General features: G+C 40.7%; 1 protein-coding gene across 12 annotated transcripts in view; it reads right to left on the reverse strand.

The window, feature by feature from the left end:
* Positions 1–414: 414 nt before the first annotated feature.
* Positions 415–27,010, reverse strand: part of kcnq5a (potassium voltage-gated channel, KQT-like subfamily, member 5a) — a 105,031-nt gene continuing 78,435 nt past the window's right edge. Inside the window, exons 4-17 of one of the 12 annotated variants that reach the window (XM_058651433.1) lie at positions 26,693–26,868; positions 25,745–25,870; positions 24,630–24,740; positions 24,031–24,126; positions 20,656–20,750; positions 19,668–19,694; positions 16,927–16,980; positions 14,618–14,859; positions 13,419–13,527; positions 9,199–9,330; positions 8,143–8,259; positions 6,882–6,995; positions 5,858–5,984; positions 415–5,449 (exon numbers count right to left, since the gene is read on the reverse strand). In XM_058651433.1, the coding sequence (XP_058507416.1) occupies positions 4,367–5,449; positions 5,858–5,984; positions 6,882–6,995; positions 8,143–8,259; positions 9,199–9,330; positions 13,419–13,527; positions 14,618–14,859; positions 16,927–16,980; positions 19,668–19,694; positions 20,656–20,750; positions 24,031–24,126; positions 24,630–24,740; positions 25,745–25,870; positions 26,693–26,868 (2,609 nt within the window). In that variant the 3' untranslated portion in view covers positions 415–4,366. Of the gene's footprint in view, positions 5,450–5,857; positions 5,985–6,881; positions 6,996–8,142; positions 8,260–9,198; positions 9,331–13,418; positions 13,528–14,617; positions 14,860–16,926; positions 16,981–19,667; positions 19,695–20,655; positions 20,751–21,042; positions 21,132–24,030; positions 24,127–24,629; positions 24,741–25,744; positions 25,871–26,692; positions 26,869–27,010 lie in introns of all 12 variants that reach the window. The other 11 variants (XM_058651434.1, XM_058651439.1, XM_058651438.1 and 8 more) reach the window with 11 other exon arrangements.

Raw genomic sequence — 27,010 nt, forward strand, 5'->3', positions numbered from 1 at the left:
GACCTAAATTATATTTTTTAATGATAAAATATAATTATTAATGTCCATGGATTTTCAAATGTACCGTTTTACAAAAAAACCTGAAAAAATAGTTAAGCACATTATTATTTATTGATTAAGATGTCAAATTATAGTCATTTACTTTCATTCCTCAACAGAAAAACAGAATAGTTTCAGTGGTTGAATGTAATGTTTGATTAATTTCTGACTTCTCAGAGAAGCTCAGTGAGCAAGTGTTTTGTCATACTTTCTCAGAATAGTTTACTGGTGTTATGCTGAATTCTGTGTGCCTGCCATGAATTGCATGCCTCTGACGGGAATGTGCACAGATGAATTGGAAACCACTGGACATCACAAACCAAATTCTTTTTATGGCAAACTACGGTTTGAAGTTGATACGTTTTTGAATTTATTAATCCCAATCCCACATTTACACATGTGCATAACAATTTACAGATCACAGTAGATACTGACAAATATTGTTTTTCACATTATGAGCAGACTGCAGGCTGATAACTGAGCAGACCAGGTACAAACAAACAAACAATAATTTCTGCAAACCCTGAATTGGGTTTCTTTTTGTTGTTTGTGTTTAAATGGACTGAACTGAATTGACTGGGAAAACCCTAAATGTATTGGGCATTGTGTTTGTTTTGCTGGACCAGGGTGTTGGTGGTATTTTTTTACACTGAGAATATGTTGAGATATTTTGCCTTGTATTGCATTGGATTGTTTGTAGTACTTGGTCAGTGGTGACATTGCGCCATTGAAGATCATGATATACACAAAAGACACAAAACCAGAAACTTTTAGTTAATTTGGACTTTATTTATGAATAATAAAATTATTTTGCATTTCTCGTCCAGAGAACATAATGTGCACTTAATAAATTAATTCCCAAGAAATAATAATGTTAACATTATCAAGCTTTAAGGCCAGTTGTGTAATAAATTACTGTTCAGGCAGTTGAGAAAATGTATTATTAGGCATCAAAGCCATAAAAAGTCTGTGGCTGAAGCGACATGACTTAAATGACCTTGATGACCAACCTAAAACTTCAACAATACAATATGCTGCTATAGGCTGTGGGCAAACTAGTCCTTTGTAGCCCTGTGAAGATGGGAACAAAAATTCATATGCAAGAAAGGCACCAGAAGCAATTTACAGACTGCAAACATGAGAATGTGGGATGTGGAAAAAAAAACTCCATCTGATTTGAGCTTTTGTAGATATCATTTGATCTTGCTCCAAAGTAACTGACAGTTTTATTTTCATATGTCACAAAAAAAATCAATCATTAACTACGACAAATATATTCCCATATTAAGTTCAAACTATTGTGTCACATTTTCAGGCTCCTCAAACTCCCCATAAACAACTGTGCTTATACTGTATATCATCATACCACTCCTGCCTGGGCTGTAGAGGATTTCAAAATCCATCTCTGTTTACATTTCATTTGTTAGAGGATTATAAGTATTGTACTATGCATTGTCTACTACAAAATGTTAAATTTGCTAAGCAATGCACTTACTCACCATTCAAAAGGTAAGTGACATAAAATAATGACAAATATAGGTCGACATCACACCTCAAAATAAATCTTTAAGACTGCTGTGACTGCACATCCCTTAAGACGTTAACAATTTAAGATGGCGAACAAAAATTAAATGGCTGCAATATTTTTATGCATGATTTTCATTCAGGAGTAGTCAACCCTCCTTCAAGCTAGATAACAATCAAAATTAATATCAATTCATTGTAGGGTTACGATTGCAGGACATCATTTTTCATAAGCCGGTAAAAATCACATCTTTGCAATATGAAAATGACAAAATGCACTAAAATATAACATGTCATATTGTCACTACACTAATTAATTGATGTGGTGAGGAGGAATTCAAAGTCTTGGTTAATGTTACCTATACAGTATATTTTAGTGGGACATGTAATAAAAAGAAGCATAAGCCTCTAACTTCAGTTTCAGGTCAGATTCTTGTCGTCCAGTTTGTCTCCTTGAGCATTCGGCTTTGGAGCAGCAGGAACTTTACAACGCTGAATGATGAAATGGCTGAAGTCACAGAAAATATCAATAAGGATTAATTCTTATCTTGCTTTATCTCTCCCTCGCTCTCATTTATTATAAAACTGTATCACATTTTGACGTTGTTAGCAGCAGAATGAACACATTGATAAAGGACAACATACATGGCCGACTAAATCAACAAGAGAACTGCGTGTAAAGTGAATTATCTCCGTGGATTCCTCAGGTGAAGCTGATCCCCTGTGCTAGAAATGCATGTGCATTGCAGCTGTTGCACAGTAACATTACACTGAGCTGGGAGGAGGGAATGCGGTCTGTTTAGCAGCCTTTTAAGTTGCATCGCTTTTGTTCGTATGTTGTATCCTTCTTCTGAAAATGGGCTCTGTCAAGCGATATTATATGCACCCGACTGAGGGAGCGTTTGTGTGTATAAACCTGCAGCACAGGGGCGGGCGGGGAAAAGAAGAATGTATTCGGTCAAACTGCTGAACAACCAGGTTTTGTGAGCAGTAAAATTCATTACTTACTGTTCTTAGTCACACTCCAACCTGTCTGAGGCTGTCTCACTTTTCTAGCACAATGTTGCTATGGCCATTCCCCTATCTCGACATAAAACGAATCACTTCCTGTGAGCAGCGAGGCGATGTCACCAGGCGACACGCGATCCTAACACAGAAGAAAGTCATGTAAAGCTGATAGGCTTCATCAAGCACCGTCTGAACTAATTTGATAGTTCAATAGTTGAGCGTAACAAATGTTTTGATATTTAAAAGTAACACAGTGCACTTTTAGTCACAATCCATGAACATGGTGCAACCAGCACCCAGCAAAAAAGATAGGGTTTGTCAAAAAGAATTATTAAATAATAACCTTGTGCATCTTAAAATTGTATAGTAAGTGGGCTATCCATATACCTGGCACTATCTAATTCGATCAAATTAGGATAAAATCATTTCCACACAAGCCAACTTTGTTTGTCCCTTTTTTTGTTAGAAAAACAGTACGTCACATGCGATAAGCAGCATCTCATGCTAAGCTGAGAAAACCCTGCTGCAAATAAAGCGTCCAGACCAGTAGCAATAACTCTCTGAGCTACGTGTTCCAACACTTTTGTTTCGAGTGACTGCTGACGGGCCGTTCTCCCAACACACGTTTGTTGCACCCAAATTAACTCATGACATTTCAACAATGACGTACATTTTTTTTTTGTAGTGGTTGAAGATGAACAGAATGAGATGCTTGTGATATGAACACATGCTCAGAGATTGACCTTTAGCTTTTTTTTTTCTTTTTTAAATAAAAATAAAGCTATTCCCATGACACCAGGCCTCACCTCATCAAAAAATATTCTCATTCCATTCATTTGTTGTTTTTTGTTGGCAACAGCCCATGCAGTGATATGTATGAAAGCATAAAAGAAGACATTTTACACTACCAAAAACAGACACTGAATAAGTTGGAACTCTCCTTCTCGTCCAAGAAAGTCTCTGAAAACAAGCAATTGTAAGAAATAAGTCACTGGTCAGCCTCAGTCTTTGTCAAGCTGGCTCTTCTGAGAGGACTCGGTGGTTGTGTATTTGTGTGTCTACGTGAAAGAGCGAGTGTGTGTGTGGATGTAACTTCATGTAGTTTCACCACGTGGTGAGTGGTTGACCCATCAATTGCAGTGGCTTATTCAAGTTTCAGATACACTTCTCTTATGTGCAACACTCTCCCTGTCAAATATAGAGACAGTATTGTCTACTGTTTATATTAACTACTTTAATTATCAATGTTGGCATAATTCAGAAAAAAGAAAAGAAAAGTTAAACTCCTGCTATTTTCAGTTTTGAGACAAAACTGTTCAGGTCCAAAGTGAAACTGAAAATAAAGAACCTGTAGAGCTTAAGTTTTAAAAGTATTTTCATGTAGAATCTGATGTCTAGTTGGCACATGTCTTCCTTTTAACGTCATGAATATTAAAAACATCTTTACTTTATAAAGTTTTTTCTCCATCTATTTCTCCTAAAGAAAGTTTGTGTATTTTGTCTTCCATGAATTTGGCCACTTACATACATATTCTATGTATACTTTCATTGTCTTATTGGCTAAATGTTAATTTTAGAAACCCATAAAAATATAAATAAGTATCTGCCGAATAAAATCTGTATGAAAGTGGACAGATTCGTGTCCGACAAAATCCAAAAACGTTGTCCATGTACACAGCATTCAATTGCACAATTTGAAACTGTCCTGAAAAAATACCTTAAAGGTTGCTTCTCAAACGTGTGTACATACCGTATGCAAGACTGTATGTGTGTGTGTGAGTGTGAATGTGCGTGGTTATGCCAGTTGTATGTGTGGAGACTGATTGAGAAAATCTGAATTTCCCCGAGGGTGAGGTGCAGCCTCCTCCACAGTCTGTAAAAGGTTGGATGGACTGCTGTCAGGTCTCTGGGACAGAAAGTCATAGTGTTCTCCCGCTGGTTCTAGCTTGCAACCGCTAATGAAGAATTCAGTTCCATCCCAGTTGCTAAGGTCATTGCCACGTTTGCTACCGTTGCTGCTGCTGCTGATGTTGTTGAGTGCAGAGGACAGACCAGCGGCATGGCTGGTCAAAGGATGGTTGAGATTATGCGCAGAGATGGATTTCCCTAGACTGCCTTCCCAGTCTGCAGGGGTCCCATCTTGGCTAGACGTGAGCAGCAGCAGGGGGTTCATCTCCAGGCTCATGTGCTTCCTCCACACCCCCTCAGATTTCAAGCCAGATTTCTCCCGCAGCTGCAACCCCCCCTGGACAGCAACTGCCTCACTGTCTTCTTCGTGGTCAGGGTCCACACTGGATCCCACAACAACAGAAGGACCCAAGCTCTCTTTATCTGCTGTCACTTCATCTGTCAAATCATCTGTGATGGAGTGAGCAGAGCAACGGTGATGGGAGGGGTGAACCACTGGGGGCAGCTGGAGGGTGAAACCCCCACCTGAAGGAGGAGGGGGCGGCAGGTCAGGGAGGTGTGCTCTTTTGGATGTGCCATTGGGCGTGACCAAGGTGGGGTATGGGCTATCAGGTGGGAGCAGGGGTGACGGAGAGAGGGACGCTGTGGACGGGGGGTAAGATGGAGGTGCTGAGTCCGGTGGAATGTCATCGTCGGCGGTTGCCAGGATGAGACGCAGGCCCCTCGGGTTGGCGTTAAGGGAACGGCGTAAGCCCCCATTGCTATCGCCTCCTCCTCCCACCAGATCCCCTCCCTGAGGAGATGGAAGATCCCTGCCGATGATGGAAGTCTGGTAGTCGGAGCCGTGGTGCTGGTGGCTGCCCAGCTCGAACAGAGGCAGGGAGGAGAGGGTGAGGGTCGAGGGACCTTTCTGTAGAACTTGGCGATAGACGTCCAGCAAAGAGTCCAACTTTGACTCGATGGAAGTCACCTGGGAGTGAAAGAGTAAACAGTAGCAAGGTCAGAATAGAAAGAGGGAAAGATAGTGAAGTTTCAAAAGCTCAAAAGCTTTATTGGATAGGACAGGGGGGAGATGGGGTAAGACTGCAGGTGCCAGCTCTACCAACGTGCCCCCCATGAATTAAACTGCAACTTTCACCGTATTAGTCCAATCATTTTTAATTGTTTTTTTTTAGTAATATTGATACATCAGACCAGAGAGTGAGTTTTTAAAACTTTTAAAAAGATATCTTAGTACTTGGTGAAAATACTTCCTGAGTCACTGGTATTGATCAATAGCCTCAGTATCAGCTCTTTGCAATAATGTATCATTAGAATCACGGTATTGAAATAGTAAAAAGCTTAGTGCTGTGCATGTTTGTTTTTTTTCTAAACTCACCTGTCTCTCCACCTTACAAACACGTCCCAGCATGCTCATGCCCTCCAGAGAGTCTCCATCTGCATGTAGTTTATCCCTCATCTTCTTATCCACAGGAATCTGGCCTTTTCCCAGGATCTGATCCACCCTGATACACACATGAACACTCATGTCAATATATTAGATAATAATGATGTTGTAATGTGAGCAGACACCCGGGCTTCATTTCAGGTTATCCAACGTCAGGCAACAAACCTAGAGCAACAGCAGCATGTTAGGATCAGGGTTAGTAAAACACACACCACACATGGTTGGGCTGTATCAGAGCGATCGTATTCAAAACCAAAATGTCCGTTTTCCAGGAATAAAGGAAAAACAGCATTTCAGATAGGAATTTCACACAGTCTGTTGTTTGCATTGGTTTCATGGGCTGGTGAATTTGAAATAGAAATAATTATCCAGAGCATACTGTAGTGGTAGTAGTGATATTAGTAGTAGTGGGTGAAAAGGCAGAATATTATATTGATTAGATCAGTTTATTTTAATGCCTTCCCATGAAATAGTGTGGAATAAACGAAGTTAATCATTGTCAACATGCAGATATACCACAGAAGAAGACTTTGTTTCCTCTGCTTCAAACTACATGAAATCATTTCACATCCGTGATTCCACACACGTTTTACATTCACACCCATGATTTTCCTTGAATTAACGACAAAAAAGCATACATGTGTAAAAATATTAGTGACATTTGTAATCAGATAGGATTAGTTAAAATTTCACCAGTTGAATGGAGTTAAAATCAAACTTTGCGGGTGAATTGCTGTATCTTGAATCTATTTTAGTTTTTTAGTGCAAACTCCAACCATCTGGTTGGCTACTGTAAAGGTGTGTTAATCCGAACGGTAATTATTTGCATCCCTGTGAGCAAGCCCGCATCTGTGTGTGTGACATTCACACTCAGTCATACGTTTGGGGAACTGTAAGGGAACGAATGATATTATAAATCACTTATAAAATATAAAGTAGATAAAATAGCAGTAACCCTGAGCCAGGGAGCTTCCTCTTGTGGTTGCTGTAATAATAATGCAGATCAGGTGAGGACACGTTCCTGGGTCGGTTACTTAGTCTGGGACCAGAGCCCGCTGCACTGGCCACTCTGAAGACAGGAAAAAGACTGTATCAGACACAGGTATCTTAAAAGCACATGCCGTAGGCACACACGGTAAGGCGTAGGAAACACATGCAAACATGACCAAATCAGTCATGACATATAGACGTACACGGAGAGGAGGCACATGATGGAAAAAGCTTCGCTAAATGTCTTTACATGAAAGTCTACACCTGCTCTTTCTGTCATCTGCGGATTTAAAATATCTATCTGACTGTGTGTCAGGTGTTCATCTACAGCCTTTACCAACAGAACAGCTCTATACATAATGAAAACAACATACTATGTCACTGCCCAGCAGCACTGTTGTAAAAAAACACCTTCAGTTCATTCAGCATTTCAAAACATCACATTTTCAACAATAGGTCTTAATCCATGATTACATTCCAGTGCCCCCTGTTGAAGAAAGTCTATTCTACTTTTTCATGCATAGATTTATATAAAAAAAAAAATCATCTAAAATGTCCTCATGTCATGCAGGGCTAAACAACAACAACAACAACAACAACATCATGTTGAATTGTGTTGAGGTATTCAAGTTGACAAATGTTTAATTTGAATTATCAAGTCTTTTCAAATTCAGAATGCAGCTACACTCTAAAGCAACAGCTCTCGTTATGTTTTTCAACACCTACAGATACAGACGAGGTCCTCAAGTGGCTCAAATCAGGATGATCGCATCATTTACAGTATTTTACCAACAAGTCAAATAGAACAAAGGGGTTTATGAAAATTGGCATTTCCTATGTTGGAAATTTGAAATGATCAAAGTGTTGACTGCTGAAACAGCCAAACACTTTCTTTCCTCTATGTTACATCTTTACAAAAAAGACAAATCTTGTAAAGCTGAATTCATAATCCCGAATTAGAACTACCTGAGGACCTCTGACATATTTATAAATTAAACCACTGCCAAACTTGAGTCAAAGGGCCCGTTTCTGTGAGCACTCGTACCCTCATCTTTACCATAAACCACATCTGTGTTGGGAATAAATTTGGACTAAAGCTCATACGTGTACAATGGGCTTGTGTGCATTATGAAATTGTACATATGGCCTCTGTGTGACTCAGGTGTGACATGTTGGTGAAGTTAGTTAGGGAGCAGTCGGCAGGCAGGTGACGGGGCATGTCTAACCCCGGTGCAGATTTATTCCTCCGGGCCTGGCTGTAATATAAATGCAGGGAGGGAGAAGAAAAGGTCTTGACGCGACTGCTGAGAGGCCGTGGAGGGGGACCCACTACAGTGTCAAGTCTGGGAGAGAGAGGGAACACACATGTACACATACTGTACATACACACACGCTATAGCTGGAGGCAAGATGAAGATGAGTGGAAATCTTAATTGTTTTTTTTTTTTAATTAAGCAATCAATAACAGTGCAGTAGCAGTGGTTCATAAACGGTGTTCTGCAGTGCTGGTGTGCCGTAAGGTGAGTCCAGGTGCACTGTGGGGATTTTGTGACAATCCTTTATCATTATTATTATTATTATTGCAAAAACCTAATAACCTGTGGATATGATGCAGGTGAACAAAAACCGGAAAAAGGCTGCTGCTCAGTCGTGACATTGACGTCATCAGCACAAAGCTTTGACGCACTGTCACACAGAGTTAAAGGGTAAAGTTCAGACATCTGCCTGTTTAAGACACTAAGAACCTTCTGGATGTTTTAGTAGTCAACCAAGATTTATTCTGTTTTGAAGTTTTAGTCCATGTTGTTAAGAGTCAAATTATTCAGGCTACAAAAATGATGTTTAATGCATCTTTCATTATTAAAACAACAACCTGCTTCGAGAGCTAAGGTTCATATTTGTTTCCTGTAGTTTATTTTTTTAAGGGTGAAATCTAATATATAATTCCATTAAAAAAGGAAAGTATTTGAATGGGCATGACATAAAGATTTATTGTGTGTATAAAACTGCTTTTAATGTTCAATTGTCTAGTTTCAAGTTGTTTATTTTGTTATTATGCCAAATATTTAACAAGTAAATTATAGGATTTTTCCCATTTTATTTCGGCATCACTAATTAAAAATAAAAACATTGTGAGAAGAGTAATTGTATGTGTTATAAAGGATATTTTAGATGGATTTAACTGCAAGTGACTACATCTGTGGAAACACTTTTTGTAATGTGAGTGTGTGTCAGGTTAAGCAGGTGTGTGTGTGTGTGTGTGTGTGTGTGTGTGTTCTGACCTGGTCTGAAGGCTTTTGATCCGACAGAGCATGTCCAAGTGTCCCGCAGAGTACTGCTCTATCACGTCCTTCACATCGTAGGGACGCAGCGTCTCCTTAAACTTCTTCTTCGCCACGTGGAACTTCATGATCCTAGACACGCACAAACACACACACACACACACACACAGACAAACAAAAGAGGAAGACAGATGCTGTGAAACCAAGAGCCGATGGTACATGAGACAAGGGTGCGATAACTGCTTCTAACCTCTAGATGGAAGCAGAAGCTATGACAAAGCCACAGAACGACCCTCACCACATTTCACTTGTTGATATTTGCTTTTCAGTGTGATTACAAAAAATGTTATTAGAATCTCAAATATCTACAGGATAATCTAACGGGAAAGCAACACTGCCTGGTCTTCTTGTCAAATTCATAATGAAAATGAATGACTTTTGAACCTGAGTGTAATCCTCTGTCTGTTTGATGAACAGACACCGCTGGGTGAATAATATTGATACAGGTAAGAGAATCTACGCTCTTGGTTCACTCGGATCCCCCAGTGGCGTCTGCTTTTCTCCAGTTGCCCGTCTCTCTCATTGTCCGAGTGGAAACAACAGTGACAGTTGACCCTCTGTAATAACAGGCCTGACAGGGGAGGGGGTGCCCGACGTACAACCCGACACCCTGGGAAAGCCCTGGGCTGCGGCTGTCCCATGGAGTATGCCTGCTGGGTGGGTGGGCAAGCTGTCCACAGTTGGGTGGTATAGGATCTGTGTGTGTGTGTGTGTGTATGAGTCCTATAGCAGCAGCCTGGTGGTTGAGTTGAGGGGTCGGTTTTTATATATGTGGGTTTACTAAAAAACAAAAGCAGGAAAAGGTATCTACAGGTCAAATCTTTCAGAATAAGTCAAAAAAAGTGACACTTCACCAAATCTAATAACGAAAATACAGTGATACAGTGACATACTGTGTGCCGTCTAATGGAAATGTCATTATCATGTAGTTTGTGGACAATATGTTGTGTTTTTTATGTCAAAAAATTTAAAAAAAATACATTTATAAAACGGGCATTAAAAGGGTTAAAATGCTGAATCTGTAGAGAACAGATATTCTCATATTTAATCTGAACATTTAACATGGTAACTCATGTGCACAACACATCAAATGATAAAATAAAATGTGAATTTGGATAACATGACATAGGCATATCACACCTGCCTCACACCCAAACTGTATCCAAGAGAGTTCTCTGAACCTAAAGGAAGTTTTTATTGATTTCTGTTGTGAAAGTGGTTGGAGGAAGAAACACCGAATCAGGCCCAGATGTAAGACAACTGGAAATATGAATACATCATGAAAAAATATAGTGACATCTGTGCAAAGTGTGCAAGTGAGACGTCTTATTTATAGAGAAGACTCTGTGGCCCATATGGACGGCATCTGCGTGCGCTGAGAACACATTTCCACTCCATATGCTAATCTCGCCTATGCTTGGGCATGGGTTGGATGAAATACATGTATACAAATTGAAATAAAGAAGGAGATAATGTAAAAAGGTGCGACTAGAGTGAGTAACGCCGGAGGAGAGATTGTAGAGAAGCAAAACATAACATTCATTTACAGAATGAATGACAAACTAATGACAAAAGACCTGCGAATTGTTTTGAACATTCAAAGCAAAAAAAACAAAAAAACAAGCCAGTTATGAGTCAGTGTCCTTCATTATCTGACGCATCTGATTTTTTAGTTAGCCAGCAAAAAGATAATAGAAAATATTAGAAAAGGAAATTATTAAGTCAACGAGTTGTGTTTTTTTTTTTTATTGAAAAGCTTCTTTGGCGAAATTTTCTTTTCAATGAAAAAAAATATGAATACGGTGAGAAGTGGTGAAAAGTGAAAAGAAGCAGTCGGTGCCAGTTGGGCAGACATTCGCTCACAGGGTGCCGGTGCCAGTGTGAGACAGCAAGGTCTGCTGAAAGACGCATACGCACGCTCATCAGTTCAGACCCACACACACACACACTGCAACCCCCACAGGAAAATCCTCCAACACAGCAGCAGTTCATATAGATACAGAGGGAAAGACGGGGGGGACAAAGAAATACTTGCAAAATACAAACATCGCCTGATGAAAGCAAACATCATGTGAGCCTATGTTTTTGTCATCCTGAGTTACAGGTATAGCACAGTTGTGTTTTTGATTCATGCTCTGAGGAGAAAAAGTAGAGATAGTTCTAACATGTAAATATGTATAACCTTCTTTCACTGAAAGTGATGAACTGTGCCGGAAAATAAAACAAAACATAAGGGATACACAGGTGTAGTTTTTTCTTTTTTCCCTCGGTTAGATCCTCAGCTCAGTGAGCTGCTGTCACTATGGTTTCAGAATCCTTGAACAAGATGAGGAAAAAAAGTCCTGAGGCAAGAGTCTAAGGTAAGATACTAGACTGTAAGATGCTCTATGCTAAGAAAGAACATAAGTAGAAATGGATGATATTATGAATAGATATGATCAATTGGACTGTTGATATTTGGCTTCATTTTTTCTCTTGTGGTCACCATGATGTTGCAGTTAAGAAAAATCACTATTTTATTAAACAAGAATGACTCATTATCTCAGTCTTTGTGCTCAGCTAAACTGAGTTAATCTCAGCGGCTGTTTGTGGTGGATCAACAATAACTTTAAAACTCAAGTGTGCAACTGTAAACCTGTCAAAGCGATCAGCTCAACACGACTTTATGTTTCTCAGTTTACTCGATAAAATCTTGTGTCCAGAGGATAAACACTTGCGGTTGCATTAACCCAGAATTCTCTGTCATTGACAGGTTTTTTTCTACCATGACAGAAAAATCTGAAGGCTGATTTAACGCTGAGGGCGATCTACCGTAACATCAAATAATTCACACACACAACACCATCAATAACCACTTGTAAAGCACCTCTAACACTGACCTGTAATTGATCCACCTCTCACACAGGTAGACCTTCTCCCCTTTGTTCACCGAGTACATCACCGAGATAACTACATCTATCAAGAAAAAGATTCCTCTCGAAGCATTCGGCCTTCATCTCCGACCTCGACAATCGCACTCAATTGCCTCTCGCTATCAAGATGCTGATAATGCATTGAAGAGCTACAGACTGACGGCCTTGGAGGGTGTTCGTGACCACGTCTCTGACCACGTCTGCGACCACAGAGATGCAGAAGGAGTGGATGCTGTGGGATTTTGAGTGCTTGCAGGATCAGAAAATCTCACACTCAGAGAGTCTTGCCGACTTGTGATCACTTCCCGTCAGAGAAATATTCCCTGACTTCAAAACTTGAATGAAAAGTCGTCTGTGCGAGACAAAGACACAGAACATAATGACAATCGCCTCTGCAGCAGTCACTCTCCCCCACTTGATGCATTTCATTACACTGAAGCGAGCACTAAGTTTAAGTCCCTGCAGAGCAGGAGGAGGGTTTGAGTGTAGGCTACAGAAGGCCTGCCCTGAATACACTTCAGTTTAATTTCTTCTTAATAGTTTGCTCACATTTTAATTGTGATAGTCTAATTCTAATTGCATTGTTCATATTTGCCGAGACATGATGCTGCAGTGTTTTACTGGCTTCTCTCCGCTGTCACGGAGAAATTAAGAATTACAGCATTGACAAAAGCTAAAAAGTCTAGCACAACCGTTGTCCCCGCCCACCCCCGTGCTGCTGGTGTACACACACAGACACTCCCTCAATCAGGTTTGATAGTATTTCGTGTCAGAGCACGTTTTCAAATGAAGGACTCGGCAGCAACTTTGTTTCTGTTCACAAAGATTAATCAGAGGCAGAATAATAACGTCAGAATCAGCAGAAGTTACACGCTGCAGCTTTAAAGCGCACAAATCCATCCATTCATCTTCTACCGCTTTATCCTCCACATGAGGGTCGTGGGGGGCACTGGTGCCAATCCCAACAACCACTCACCCTCAAACCTACAGGCAACGAGTGACATCAACCATATCTGAGTGACCTGCATTCGAGGTCTTCTCCCCTTTTGTCCGCTCTGAGTAGCACGTGTTTATGTAAACAAATACTAAAAGTTAATTCAGTTTCTCACCTGACTTGACTTGGATGCAACTTTCCAAAAAAAAGTGGTGCAAAACATTTCTAAGATTCTGGTGATATACAGATACTTTGGTTGGGAGCATCACCTACAAACTCTTGACAAATGGAGCATAACGGGAGTGGGAGCTCACCTGACAGCTCTGATGACAGCCTTGAGTGGAGCTGATAGATCTTCCACTGTAACATCGCAATGGCAGCCCCTCTCATCGAAGGAATCCTCCGTGGTCATGCCACTGTCCACTGAGAGAGGCAGAGAGAGTCATTTCATCAATAAATGGAGCCCAGTGCAAAATTGTTTCCAGTCTCAAAAGTCATAAAACACTCTCTGCATGGCGGCTCTTGACAGAAGTCTCCAAGAATGTTTCAAACTGATGCTATTTTGGCTTTTAAGAGCTGAGAATTTATGCCCCACTTGGACGAGAGTGTTGGGAAGGGGCAGAATTTTGCCAGCTCAGCTGTATGAGGTGAGAGAAAAGGATAGATACTGTATATCCTTGATGCTGCCCAAAATTATAAGAGCAGAAGATAGAAAGCGAAAGAGCAGGAGAGAAATGGAAAGAGAGGGAATGATGATATAGAGCAATTGAGAGGTGATTAAATCGGCTCAAATGAAAGATAGCAAGAAATAATAAGGAGTCAGCAATTTCATATTGAAGAAAACACTGTATAGTCTACATAACCATACATCCCTCGATTGACCTCTAGAAAAATGGTGGAAATTAAGATTTAAAGTATGACGGTGAAGTCAGTGAACTACAACATACTGTATCCACCATGGAGACATAATGTCCATTATCCTATAGATGTATATATTTCTATACCTATGAGAATTATGTAGATAGTTTAAAGAGCATAATAAATAATAAGAATAAAAAACAGTACTTTTATGTTTAATGCCATAGATAATATAAATATTTCAAAGTTATTGCTGACAGTTTTTCCAATAATTCTTAAAAAGATAAATTATCTATCATCTATCTATCCTGTGAATGTTTGTTTTCTGTTTTGCATGTTCAGCTGAGCTGCCTTGCAGCAACGATGTGCTCTTGCACAAACAAACAATAGGAAATCGATGACCTGGATGTGTGTACATGTTTATTAATTCAGCACTGCCTCGATTTCCCCTGTGATTAATATTTTGTTTTTCTTTCTGGGGAAGGAAACTGCAGACGTGTCATATCCATGTTTTTCTGTGGATCAGAAAAAGGCTCAAAAAGCCCTTCTTTTTTTTTTTAGTGCAGTAAGTAAGTTTTCAGTTTAACACACTGTGCTGTGATGTGTAATTTGTCTAGGTGTGTTGCCTTCTTGTGTCACCCGTAGTCCCACTCACCATCTGGGACCACATTGCGAGACTGGCTCTTCAACCTCAGCGACGGCCTAAAACGGGTGCGATCATTGAAGCTCCAGCTCTTCTGCACTTTCACCGGGCTGCCGCCCATCAGCTCGGTGCCTCCCGCCACCTCGTTGCCAGGGGAACAGCGCTGGCGGTCGTTGATGGACGTCTGTCTGCTCTTCATGCTCTGACCACGAGGACTCGCCATTCGCACTCGTTCTTTAAAACTCAATTTCTGACTGCAGGGAGGGAGTGGAGAAGAGAGAAGGAGAGAGAGAGGAGAGGAGAGGAAAAACATTGAAAGACACAAAGAGATAGATTGGGGAAACAGATGGATCGAGAATGATGCGAGTGACAATCCAGAGAGAGACGGTCAGGGTGACAGAAGGGGAAAAAGGGAGGAAGAGGTGGGAAAGTGAGTGAAAGATGGAGGGTGTATGTGTGTGACAGTTTGGGGTTGATAGAGAGGCATAAGAAGGGAGGGAGAGAGAGAGGGAGAGAGAGAGAGAGAGAGAATGCTGTCAACACCTATTTCGCTGTGAGAAATTCAGAGTGCAGTCACAAGGCAGTGTTCTGTCCTTTCCTTCAGACCAAACATCATCCGTCTAGCGTGAAAATGCCCAAAATCACCTGATCCTTAGCCCATCAGCTAATTATCTACTCATGTATTCACAGTTCAGTACAGAGATGCAAAAATGATACAACTGATCGATCCAATGAGATTCAGAAGGACTTGTTGCTTTAATTTAGCAAACACAACCTCTGCTTGGTTACTTAATTACTCTCTATAATTACAAAAAGTTTTTTGTTGTTCTTTTCTGCCTGGGCTTGGTCTTCATGAAAGGAAATGATGGAACATTTACTTGTATGCTGCATCTTTCATCTGAAAACAGCCCTGACTGAGGAAGCGAACGAGCGGTTTCGTTTTTGAGCAGTTAGGCTACAATTTCCCTTCTGAAACCTTTGGCGGTCGCCTCCTTTTGTTGTCTTTAGTAACCTTTACAGAGGATGTGGACATGTTTAAATCGATGCGACTTGCTGCAGTAAAGAATTTGATGCTATATAAGGCAAATAGACCAGCATGCAATGCAGCAGAGATACAAAGAGGAAGATAGAGAGAGAGAGAGAGAGAGATGCAGAGTTTCAATACAGTTTCCATGCCACAGTTTCACAGATTCACTTTACTCAACCTAAAATTCTAATCTGTTTTAACCACTTTGACAGAAGTGGGTTTTCCCCCTCAACTTTACAAAACTGTTAAAAGACTTATTTTTAGGTAACAATTTGCGATACTGTTTAAAGCAGTTTCTCTTTACAACACATGCAGACACATTTTCAAGGCCGAACATGAAGTCATTTTCTATCGTGAACCTGCAGAATCCCGCGTACCTTCATCTAACAGCCTTTGTAAGATGCGGTCATTGGAGCTGATCGGTGTAGATCATTTAACTCAACTGATAATGAGTCCATCTCTAATCTCTATTCGCAGAAAAATGACTGAAAAGAGGGGTGCAGCAAGGAATACAGGGAGCATGCAGTCAAATGAGTAGATATCCATGTATGGAAATGGTGCATTAATATTTTGTATTTCGTTTTTGAAGTTAATTGAAGGTGAATTGAGTCCAGCCTCATGAATTGGTTATTTTATTTCCAATTCTTTTACCTCAATTGCCATTGAAACTATTTTGTTTTTAGCAATGTATGGGATTATTACAAATAAATCTTGTTCAAACAAAACAAACAATTTCTGATCCCAAGAAACTATAATGGAATGATTGAGCACAAAATGCCTAATTAAAATAACAGATACTCATGTGACTGGACAGTTTCTAGGGAAGGCTCAGAGGCAAATATCATTTCAGAAATATAAAATAAAGGGGAATTTAGACCCTGCATTCTGACTCATTGTCATTTTCTATTTCTGATTAGTTTTAAATGACTTTAAGTGAATCTTTGGATATTGAACGATCAACATGCAATTATTTGTGGTAAATGTACAATCTACAATTGACAATTCAAATCTGGTATCATTTTCTTTGGTCTGAAAAACATGCATTTGCTTCTACACTGACTAGATAAGTTTTGGTGGAATTCCCCTTTAATTTGTAACACGGTGAAGTCTTGTTGGCGTTTGACAGGCGGCAAGCAGCAGCGGTCATCTCAGACAACATCCTTAAGTGGATAAAAAGGGGGGTTGAGGAGAGAGGTTAGAAGGACAGTTCAGTCTGAGCTCTTTGTTCCCCTCCATGCTAGTTATCGTTAGGCATTCTCAGGGCAGAGAGGATGCTGGGTAATGCTGTCGGTACCTCCTATATTTCCGAGAGTACCTTCTGAAGAGCCTCCTATTACTTAGACCCTCGCTACAGTGAAAGGAGGGAGAGATGGAATGGAAGAGAGTAGAAAGATGAAGGAGGAAGCAGATAAAAGTGTATTCATCACATATCATTCGACCAGTGTCATCAAACAAAGGCTCAGGCCACTGTTTCAGAGCTTTACCCCAACATCTGTCCACACAGATCTGACCAAAGCTTCCTATACTTTTGCGGAAACATCACAATGAAGGAACATGTTTAAGTGTGTTTTTATCATAAAAGTCCTTGTAATTTTCTCTTAAACTTGCTTGAAGGATGTTTTTGAACAAAAATGTGTCGTTAACAGCTTAGTGACTTAAAAATGACTGTATCAGACTGATATCTGTATTGGTAAATACTTAAGTTTGTGATATTGGTGTTGGGGATTAAAAAGTGATATCCCTACAAAACATTTAAGATGGAATTTGAATAGGTTTTTGCTCATATTGATCACTACTGATAAGAAGTTTAGCTACTTCCCTGCGTTTGAACATGTGGCCCACCTGTCAGCGCTCATAAACCCCACAATAAACTCCACAATAACGCCCCATTATCCTTTAATCCATGTCGCTCCTCACTCACGCTCAGCGTGATGCACGCCGTGGCACTTTGTGGTGTGCCTCATGTTTACTGCTGCTGGTGTTTACAAGTCTGCTTAAACGAAAACCACGAGTCGCTTTACCGCGGCACCTACCACCGCCAAGAAGTCGACAGTCTGTAAAACCACTAATTACACAGCTCTGTGTTGTCTTGGTGGAGGGCAACATATAGAAGATAAACAGTGTCGTAAAAGTGAGCATAATTATGATTTCACAAGTGTAAATTGAACTTTAGTTGACTTAAAAAAGGGGCAAAGCCTAACTAAACGCAGCCCTTTAAACAGAAGGATGTCTGGGGGATGAGTGCAGTCATGGAAGCAACAAAGCCCTGATTAAATTCTGTTTTGTTTAGGGATGAGAAACACATTTGTTCTTTTAATTTTTTTTTTCCACTGAGAGAATTAAGTTTCATTCTTTAAATCTGTGTGTGTGGCTGTGTTAAGTTTAAATGTGCATAAGAAGCTGCTGGCTCGACATAAGGCCCCCAAATGTTGCCAAAGAAGCCCTGCACTGTAAAAACTATACTAGCATAATTAAACTCACAAATCTCCGTCTTCTCCCCCTCTCTGAAATCCCCTACAAGCCCCCCTTTCAACCTCACTCTGTCGCTGCTAGACTTGTGTTTGATGAGTTACATAAATACCATCCCAATGGAAAAAGTGCGTCATGGTACAGACATGGTACAGACTCCTGTCTTTGAAGGCATCTGTGCGCACGCACGCACGCACACACACACTAAAGAGCCCATTGCCCTTTCCCTGTCTGAGAGTCAAGTGAAGAAAGAGTAACCAAAGGAGGAGAAAATCAGAGATGGAGACAAGTCGGAAAATTGAGGTAACAAAATGAAATAAAAAGGATATGTAATCTGCAGCAGGCAGCACATTTTAACATCATACAGGTTCCAGAGAAAGGTATCATGTTACTGAGCTGTTACGTTGTGTAATAAAAGGGATATTTCTGCTTGTATGATGTATTGACACATTATCAACACTGACATGGGACCGTGGACACTCAATCTTGGTAATAACTTACGGCTGCCAGGAGGAAAAGAAGCGAAAAAGAGAATTTAGCAACTCAACGAAATGCTGACGTTATAAAATGAACACGCGCCTAAGTCTATTATGCCTTATCTCACCGTAAGACAACTTTATAGAGGTTTCTGGTCTACATCTGCCCCATTTGTGCCCCACATATATCAAACATAGAAGTCACAAGATAACGGGGTTGAACGGGGGGGGGGGGTCAATAACGCCTGTGTGCCATGATGTAAAATCATTCATTTCTGCTACAGTCTTTGGTGCAAGGAGAGCGCTGTCGAATGGCAAGAAAAGGGAGCAAGGTGAAACATCAGGCTTCAGCAAGCACAATCTGGTTTCTCTCACGTCCCTGCTGGCAGCCATGTTATCAGTGAGTTGACGCCATGCTCAGTGAAGTTAGTGTAGATAAACACATGGAAAAAAAAACCTGAACTTTCCCTTTAAAACACAGCATCTCTTGTGATGATTGTCTTGTGAGCACTTGGGGGAATATTTGATCTGCCGGTATTTCTATCTAGTGTTACTCAAACATATGTTGACCTGTCATCTCTGGTTTCCTTTTACCAGAACACATACACCTTGTTATTATTTAACTGTCCTCAGTAATATTAATGCTCATGCCGAGTAAAGCTTTATTTTGTATGACTGCAATGGAACTTCTAATGTTTTCCTACTGCTGTCCTGGGTTATCATCCATCATCATTAGTAAGAAAATCATTCGTTTTTTTTGTTAAAGAGAGCTCAACATAAACATAAACTGGAGCGTGTGTTTTATCCAATAACGCTGACCTTTGAATTTCTCCTCAAGGTTAAATAAGGGTTCAGTCAAATACTAAACCAATCAATTCGTAAACCAAGCAACAAACAAGCCACCGATCAACACCCACACTCGCTAAAGGCCATTGTGATCTTCACTTATCTCGGCAAATGTCAATAAACAAACATATAGATACATTTGTTTATTTATTCGTCCTTTGCATGCGTCTAATACCCAGTGTGTACACCGTTTCAGAGATAAATATGTGTGTGTTTGTATATGTGGAGGAACGAGCTTACAAACCTGTAGGTAGTCTCGCCCTGCTCTTTCCTTCAAGGGTTAGTGGGAGGAAGAGGAGGAGGAGACAAAGGAAGAGAGATCAGTTTTCCAGCAGAGTCAAACAGCTTCATACAGACATTTCCACTAATGGATATGGGAGGCATCAGGCCAAAAGGAAGCAAAGAGAAATAGAAACCTCAATCAAAAGGGGCTTAAGTATTTCCAACCGCATGCAAGCTATAGCCATGCATGCACAGTAAGGCGTTAGAGTGTTAGCTGAAGACGAGTGTGGAAATCAGAGAGGTAAGGAACCCAATCTGGTCTGTGTGAGTCTGTGTTTGTGTCACTGCTCACACCGAAGTCCTGACACGTGTTTTAGCTCTGAGCCAAGTACAACACCACCAAGTGCATGTATGTACACCGGGTCTGTACATAAACAAGAAGCCCATTCTCCAAGTTGCAGGAAATATCCTGAAAGAAAACAAGATGTACTAATGTTGTACACTGCGGTGTTTATCTACCAATTGGTGATGTGGAATTGGACCAATCTAGGTTCTGAATACCTGTCTGAATGTTACAAGGGTGTTACAGGCCATGCATGCTTCAAGGAATTCTTCACCGATTTGCATATACCTTTGTATTTGTGTGTATTTTTGAAAAATTGTGCTTCCCACTGGTGGGCAAGTAATAAAAAAAAGAATGAAAATATTTCTCGACTCAGGGGAAACTGAGGTTGGGAAGCACAATTTTTCAAAAATACTACCCCTATTCTAGTAATACAAAGCTAAATGAAGTATTCCTTTAAGAAACCAACTTTCATTGAGAGCAAAATTGTTTATTAAGGTAAACTTGAGGAAGAACTCTGCACAACACAAAGTTACATGGCGGAAAAATGGAAGAGGAACTGAAGCTACACTGAAGAAGATGAGCAGACACCAGCTGAGGATGAGAGATGAGGAGAAGGAGCTGAGCAGCAACGGCCATGTTTGTAAGTCTGTAAGTTGTTACCTACTTGGCGGGGCTGCAGGTATGCAACGCCTTCAAATGAGGCTTCCAGGTAGCAACGGAAACCGAGTTCTCATCAGCAGCATAACTACGCCAGACACACTACATGCAGAGGCGAAAGAATAAATAAAATAAAGATGAATTAAACAATTAATTGGGTAAAGTGTGTGAGGAAAAATTGGTGAGGGAGGGACGATTAAGTTGAGTAAGAAGTGAGGAAAGGAAAGTCAGGTGGGAGGGAAAAAAAGAAAAAGCTGATTAGTTTTTTGGGGTACTGTTGATGCATCGTGACGGGGGCGGGGGGGGGGGGGGGGGGGGGTTGTTGGAGGGAGGTGGGGGGGGGGGTGGTGATGGAGGTGCTTGTGGAGGTGGAGTTGGTGGTGGGGATACATGCCTGTGGGGGGGGAGGGTGCTTTGGTAGTGGTGCCAGGTGGCCCTGAGGTAGGGACGAGCGCCGTCCGTGGAGTACAGACGCCAAGCCGCCTGGGTGGAGGAGGGAGCAGAGACACAGACACATTCACATGTACACGCACGCACGAGTACAAACACACATGCAAGACACAGAGGGGCAATGGCACAAACACAGTGAGGAAAATTAAGGAAGAATGCCAACACGTAAATATACATGTCGTAGGATGTAACCAGCTGGCAGCCATACAGGAGGTCCTCAGAGGAGCCAGTGGAAGATAATATTTTAATCAAGGTACCACTTGGACTTAGACTGTAATGTCCCAACACTTAAGGTCCAGTGTGAAAGTATTAGTGACATTTAATGGTGAGACTGTAGTAGTTTTACTGTTGCAAACAAACACATGTTTTGCAGCCTCCAGATACAGTATGTGATTTTACCAGCACCATGTCAGTATTTGAAATGGGTAGCAGACACAATTATATGTGCCGTCTATTGCGGAAGACGTGAAACTAGCAATTGAGAACATTAACTCTTCAGGAAACTGTTTACCATCATTATAATCAAGTTTATTTTCCATTTAAAATGAGTTATTTTTGCAACTAGCAGGGTCGCACTTCACTGATAAAACCACAAGGCTACGTCCTATAGAGTCCCAGACATGAAAAAAAGTCTAAATTGTGGTCACGAAATAGGTATAACGTGCACACAAAATACTAATTATTAATTGTATTAATATCATTCCCATGTGTTAAGGTTATAGTTTGTTTATCTACATTGCTATGATTCAAAATACTGTATGTCTCGCATGTGTTTCAACAATGTTTCGTTCAAATGTTAATGATCCTGGAATTTCCAAACTTTTAATAGCCTTCTAACTTTACTTTAGTGTCACATTTGTTGATGGGAATGATACTAAACCCATGATTGTATTAGTATTTTGTGTGCACTTTATACTTATAGTATAAATATATATGTATATATATACTTTTAGATGGGTGGGAAATTAACACCGGCCCCACCTGCCAAATGCTGGTCAAGTCTGGCTGCTCTTTGTCATTCCTCTACAGTCCACTTAGTCCGCTCAATCTGGTTTTGAAATTACAGATAGTAGACAAAATAGCTTTTACAGCAGGTGAAATTTAGAATAGACCAGCTGTTCAGGCTTGCAGACTGTGGTAATATCCTACGCAGCATAGAGACAGAGAAACACAAAACACACAGTGGTTTAAAGCAGGGAGAGTTGTGTGAGATGAGGGGAGTGAAATGATGGATAGAACAGTAATGTCATCCACATATTTAACACATTAAAGCTGCTTCCAAGTTTCCTTTTACCTGTTGAGGGAAATGTTATGAGCTTGGCAGATAACAGTGACCAGGTGTTTGATAGTTTGCCAACAAAACAGAAACAAGATCAAGACATGAGGGATAAAACGCTCCCTCAGTGGATTATTATAAGGATCAATAGGGCTCCACGAGGAAGTGATGTTGACTCATGACAAGGTGGACAGACAAAACAAATATAGATTTACATAAATAACGTTTCAACATATCAGACTGTGTTTCAGACAGATTCACACTTTCCTTGAATTCCATAAACATATTTGGAAGTGGAAAAAAGGCAAAAACCTCTATAAGAAACCACTGTTTATTATATAGTGGCGTAAGAAAACATCAATACACTAATAAGTATTCTTGACTGTGTCGTATTAAAGCCTCCGATCACTAGTTAGCAGCCGTATAACATTTTTATATTTACTAAGAGAGTTTTTCTTATAAAATATACTACTAAACGTCACAAAACCTGTCATATTGTCCTTTACTGTATCGCATTTCCAGATTCTTGACCTTAATTATTGTAAACACAGTCATATCTGTTACTAAATCAAATATTTGAGGCCAAGATTGGTTAAAAAATTAGCTGAGACATGAAGTTTATAACAGTACAAGCACAATGTGTGATAAACAACATGCACAGGGTATTAGGGACTTATAGAGACATAATGTTTCCTATTATGTACAGTCTGTAGTGGCCTTTTCACTGTGTAGTTCAAATGATTGAAATACATAATACGTACAAATTTTTCATTGTTTTTGTATCTTCAAAATATGCAGTTTCAAAAAACTGTCAACTTTTAACTAAGTTTTGGACTTAAACACTGATTGATTGCTGATGTAACTCGCCAAAGGAAGTCGTAACTATGTCCATGTCAAACACCTGGTTCACCAAATACTGCCCGTGAGGATGCTGCTTTCAATGATGATCTAGAATAATTTGATTTTACACACAGACAGACAGACAGACAGACAGACAGGTAGACACACACACACACACACTCACACACACACACACATAAACGAAAAGAGACGCACACAAGAAATAACACACTTATTGTTCATTAGGAAGTAATGCAGCTGCTCTTGTCTATTAAAATGAGTGACAGTTTGGAGGAGCATCTACCCAGGGAATAATCGCCATGGAAACGGCTCAGAAATCCCAGCAGTGTGTATTGCTGGTGGGCCTGAGAGAGACGACAGGGTCCTTCACACGACTATACACACAGCATCATTAACTACACACCCTGACAGTGGGTAGATTGGTATAACACACACACATACATACACACAGAGACCCTCATATTAACTGCACCCTTAATAAAACACGTAATAGTGAGATAGAAGGTGAAACCACTCATGCACACACTTCAGGATGTCCCTAACACTCTCATCAGAGAATGAACACACACTCTCCTGCTTTTATTCAGACACAGAGACCAACAGTGAATGGGAGAGAGGTGTTCAAAACAGACATGGAGTGCACACAAATACATGATAATGTGCACATAAAAGGAGAGAAAGTTGTTTGTATTCGCACTGGTCCTCAGCTGCTGCTGCTGCTGCTGCTGCTGCTGCTGCTGCTGCTGCTGCTGCTGCTGCTGCTGCTGTGTTTGGTCTTTGCATGTGTGAGTGTACCTGGATGAGGCTGGCAGCTGGGTTCCTCCTCTTTTCAAAGTGCTTCTGTCGATGCTGCTCCTGTACCTTCAAGGCAAATCCTGACCCAAGGATACCCTACGTGCAAGCATACACATCGACTTTGAGGACAAATTATGTTTTTTACCCCTATCCCTATAGCCCCATGCCACGTGAAACTTACAAAAGTTACAAAGAAAAAAATGGAGATATTTCTCAACTCAGAAGCATCATTTTTCAAGAATACTATCCCTATTCTAGTAATACAAAGCTAAATGCGATAACGTAGCTACACAACTTGCTATCCAATGTATCCAATCTGGGAAATACTGTATCTCATAGCCCTCGATTAGAAGTGTGCCTTTAAAAAAATCTCTATTTGAAGAGCCAGTTAGCCTTTAATTAGTCCCACACCCTATGTATGGACACCCTACACCTACATGGGAACGCCTAAAACAGAAAGCAGGGCTAATTGGGAGCGACAAGGGGTGAAATCTGAAGCTTGCAAAAATAAAAATAAAACCCGGTTGCTTCTCCTTAGAAATAGCTGTGGATTAAATGTAATCTTTCATCATGTTCCCGAGTGTGTTTGTGTGACTCACGGCTGGCAGTGCAAAGAAGGAGATTCCCAGCAGGGCAAAACCTGCTGATAACAAGCGTCCTGTCCACGTCTGCGGGGTCTTGTCACCATAGCCGATGGTCGTAAGGGTGATCTGAAAGATCAAAGGTCAACGCTCAGGCAACCTGAAATCTTATCTCCCTCATCTGCTTCTTCTCCCTTAATCACATAGACACTTGATAGCTTTTTGTAGGAGCGAGGAGAAAATGGTAGTGTCACATGACTATAATCTGCAGAGGAGGAAGTAAGCGGACTCAAACTACACAAGTGCTATTGACGCAAAAGGAAACACACATGAACGTGAATGTTTCTCAAAAACACACGAAAGAACAAACTGTATAACATTTTAAACTTCTCTCCCAGTTCACACTGGAAACACCTGGATGGCTGCTGAATAGCACATGGTGCATCATTCAGAAATACAATCCACATTGATATAGAAGCTGGACTGCACTTTCTAAATCTCAGAGGTGAGGTGCTTTTACTTCCCCCTTTCAGCTTTCATATGGACTTGTAATCCTTCAGGCTAAATCAAGTTTTTTTCTTCCCCAGAAAAAAAACGATATAACAGCATTTAGTGTCCACCAGAGAGATGATCCGAGGTCACAGGACACAGTCTCACCTGACAGCAGGAGAAAATTGAATTTATTGACTGAGCCATTTCTTCTCTCTGCTTTGATTGTGTGTGTGTGTGTGTGTGTGTGTTGTTTATTGCAACATTTTGAAAAGTGTAATGGATTCTAGATACAGGAGGAAACAGTGCAGTGCAGTCAGCCATGTGTGACTTCAAAGGTCACTTCTCTTAATCTGTGTATTACAGATGCCATTAAGGTCACACGGAATGCGTTAAGGGAAATAAATCACTGCTGTCAGAAATAAAACAAATGAAAAGACAACAAAAAAACAACTCTAATTGTGTCGCTTGGAGTAAACTGGAGCAACTCAAACTAAATCTAATAAGTTATCTAAATAGGGACATGGGAAAACAAAATTTAGAGTGGATTAAATCATATTAAACCTTCAATTGTATAAGTGCATTTAAAAACGATTTTTAACAAACACACTGAGAGTGTTCTGTGTGTGTGTGTGTGTGCTCACCGTGCCCCACCACAGTGCATCAGCATAAGTGGCAAAGTCCTTATTGAATTCTTTTTCCACAAGATAGACTAGGAAGGAGGAGAAGATCAGCACCAGAAAGCCAATATACCAGGCAGTCACCAGCTCCTACAATACAAACACATACATAAAGTCATTGTAAAAACAGACTGTTTTTATTAAAATAAAAGGATCTATATCTCACCTGGAAGCTGAATATTTACTACATGCAATATCTGGCAAGCTGCAGTGCGTAACTTTTATGGATTTTTGTTGTTATTATTCTGCCTCTGTTTGGTGTTTGTGAACAGAAATGACGCAACATTATGTGTATGCTGTGTCCTTCATCTGAAAACGGGCTGTCAAGCAATACTATCAGACCTGACTGAGAGAGCGTTGTTTATACAGCAGCAGTGCAGGGGCAGGTGGGGGCAAAAAAAGTGTTACTGTTGTTACCTCCATCTGCCTCCATCTGCCACAGTGCACACAGCTTTATTTAGCATTGTGTGACACGGACTATTCATTCATCTTCTTCCGCTTTATCCTCCACATGAAAGTCGCGCTGGTGCCAGTCCCAGGTGACATAGGGCGACAGGCAGGGTACACCCCGAACAGGTTGCCAGTTCATCACAGGGAGACAACCAACCATCCACTGTCACACACCTTTGGTCAATTTAGAGTGTCCAATTTGACTAATCTCCAAATCTGCATGTTTTTGGACTGTGGGATGGAAACTGTAGAACCCGGAGGAAACCCACACACACACGTGGAGAACATGCAAACTCCATGCAGAAAGGTCCTTGTTAGGACTGGGACACGAAACCGGGTCGTATTGCTGCAAACGGGCAACCACTACACCAACCGTGTGGTTGACTAATCTTTATAAATTTCAACACCAAAATGAAAGTGTGTCCGTGGAGACAAAGATCCAACGCCAAAAAAAGGTCTTACCTTACTGTGTGCATAAACTACAGATCCCAGAAGCTTCCAGGTCCCTCCCCTGCGGTCCATGCGCACCATGCGCAGGATCTGAAGAAAACGAAGGCTACGCAGTGCAGAAGTGGCAAAGATGTTACCCTGACTACCGGCCGAAACCACAGCAACCGAGGCGATGAGTACAATAATGTCTGTGAGTGAAAGAGTGAAAAAGTCAAAGGTCAGAATAATACTGTGACTTGGGTTGACACACCTGACGTCTATCCCCATCTGTAACTATTGATTCTCTGTGAGCTGATTCTTTCATTTTCCATCTCTATTATTCTTCTTCTG

The sequence above is a fragment of the Solea solea genome, chromosome 15 (genome assembly GCF_958295425.1).
Source record: "Solea solea chromosome 15, fSolSol10.1, whole genome shotgun sequence".
NCBI classification, from domain to species: domain Eukaryota; kingdom Metazoa; phylum Chordata; class Actinopteri; order Pleuronectiformes; family Soleidae; genus Solea; species Solea solea.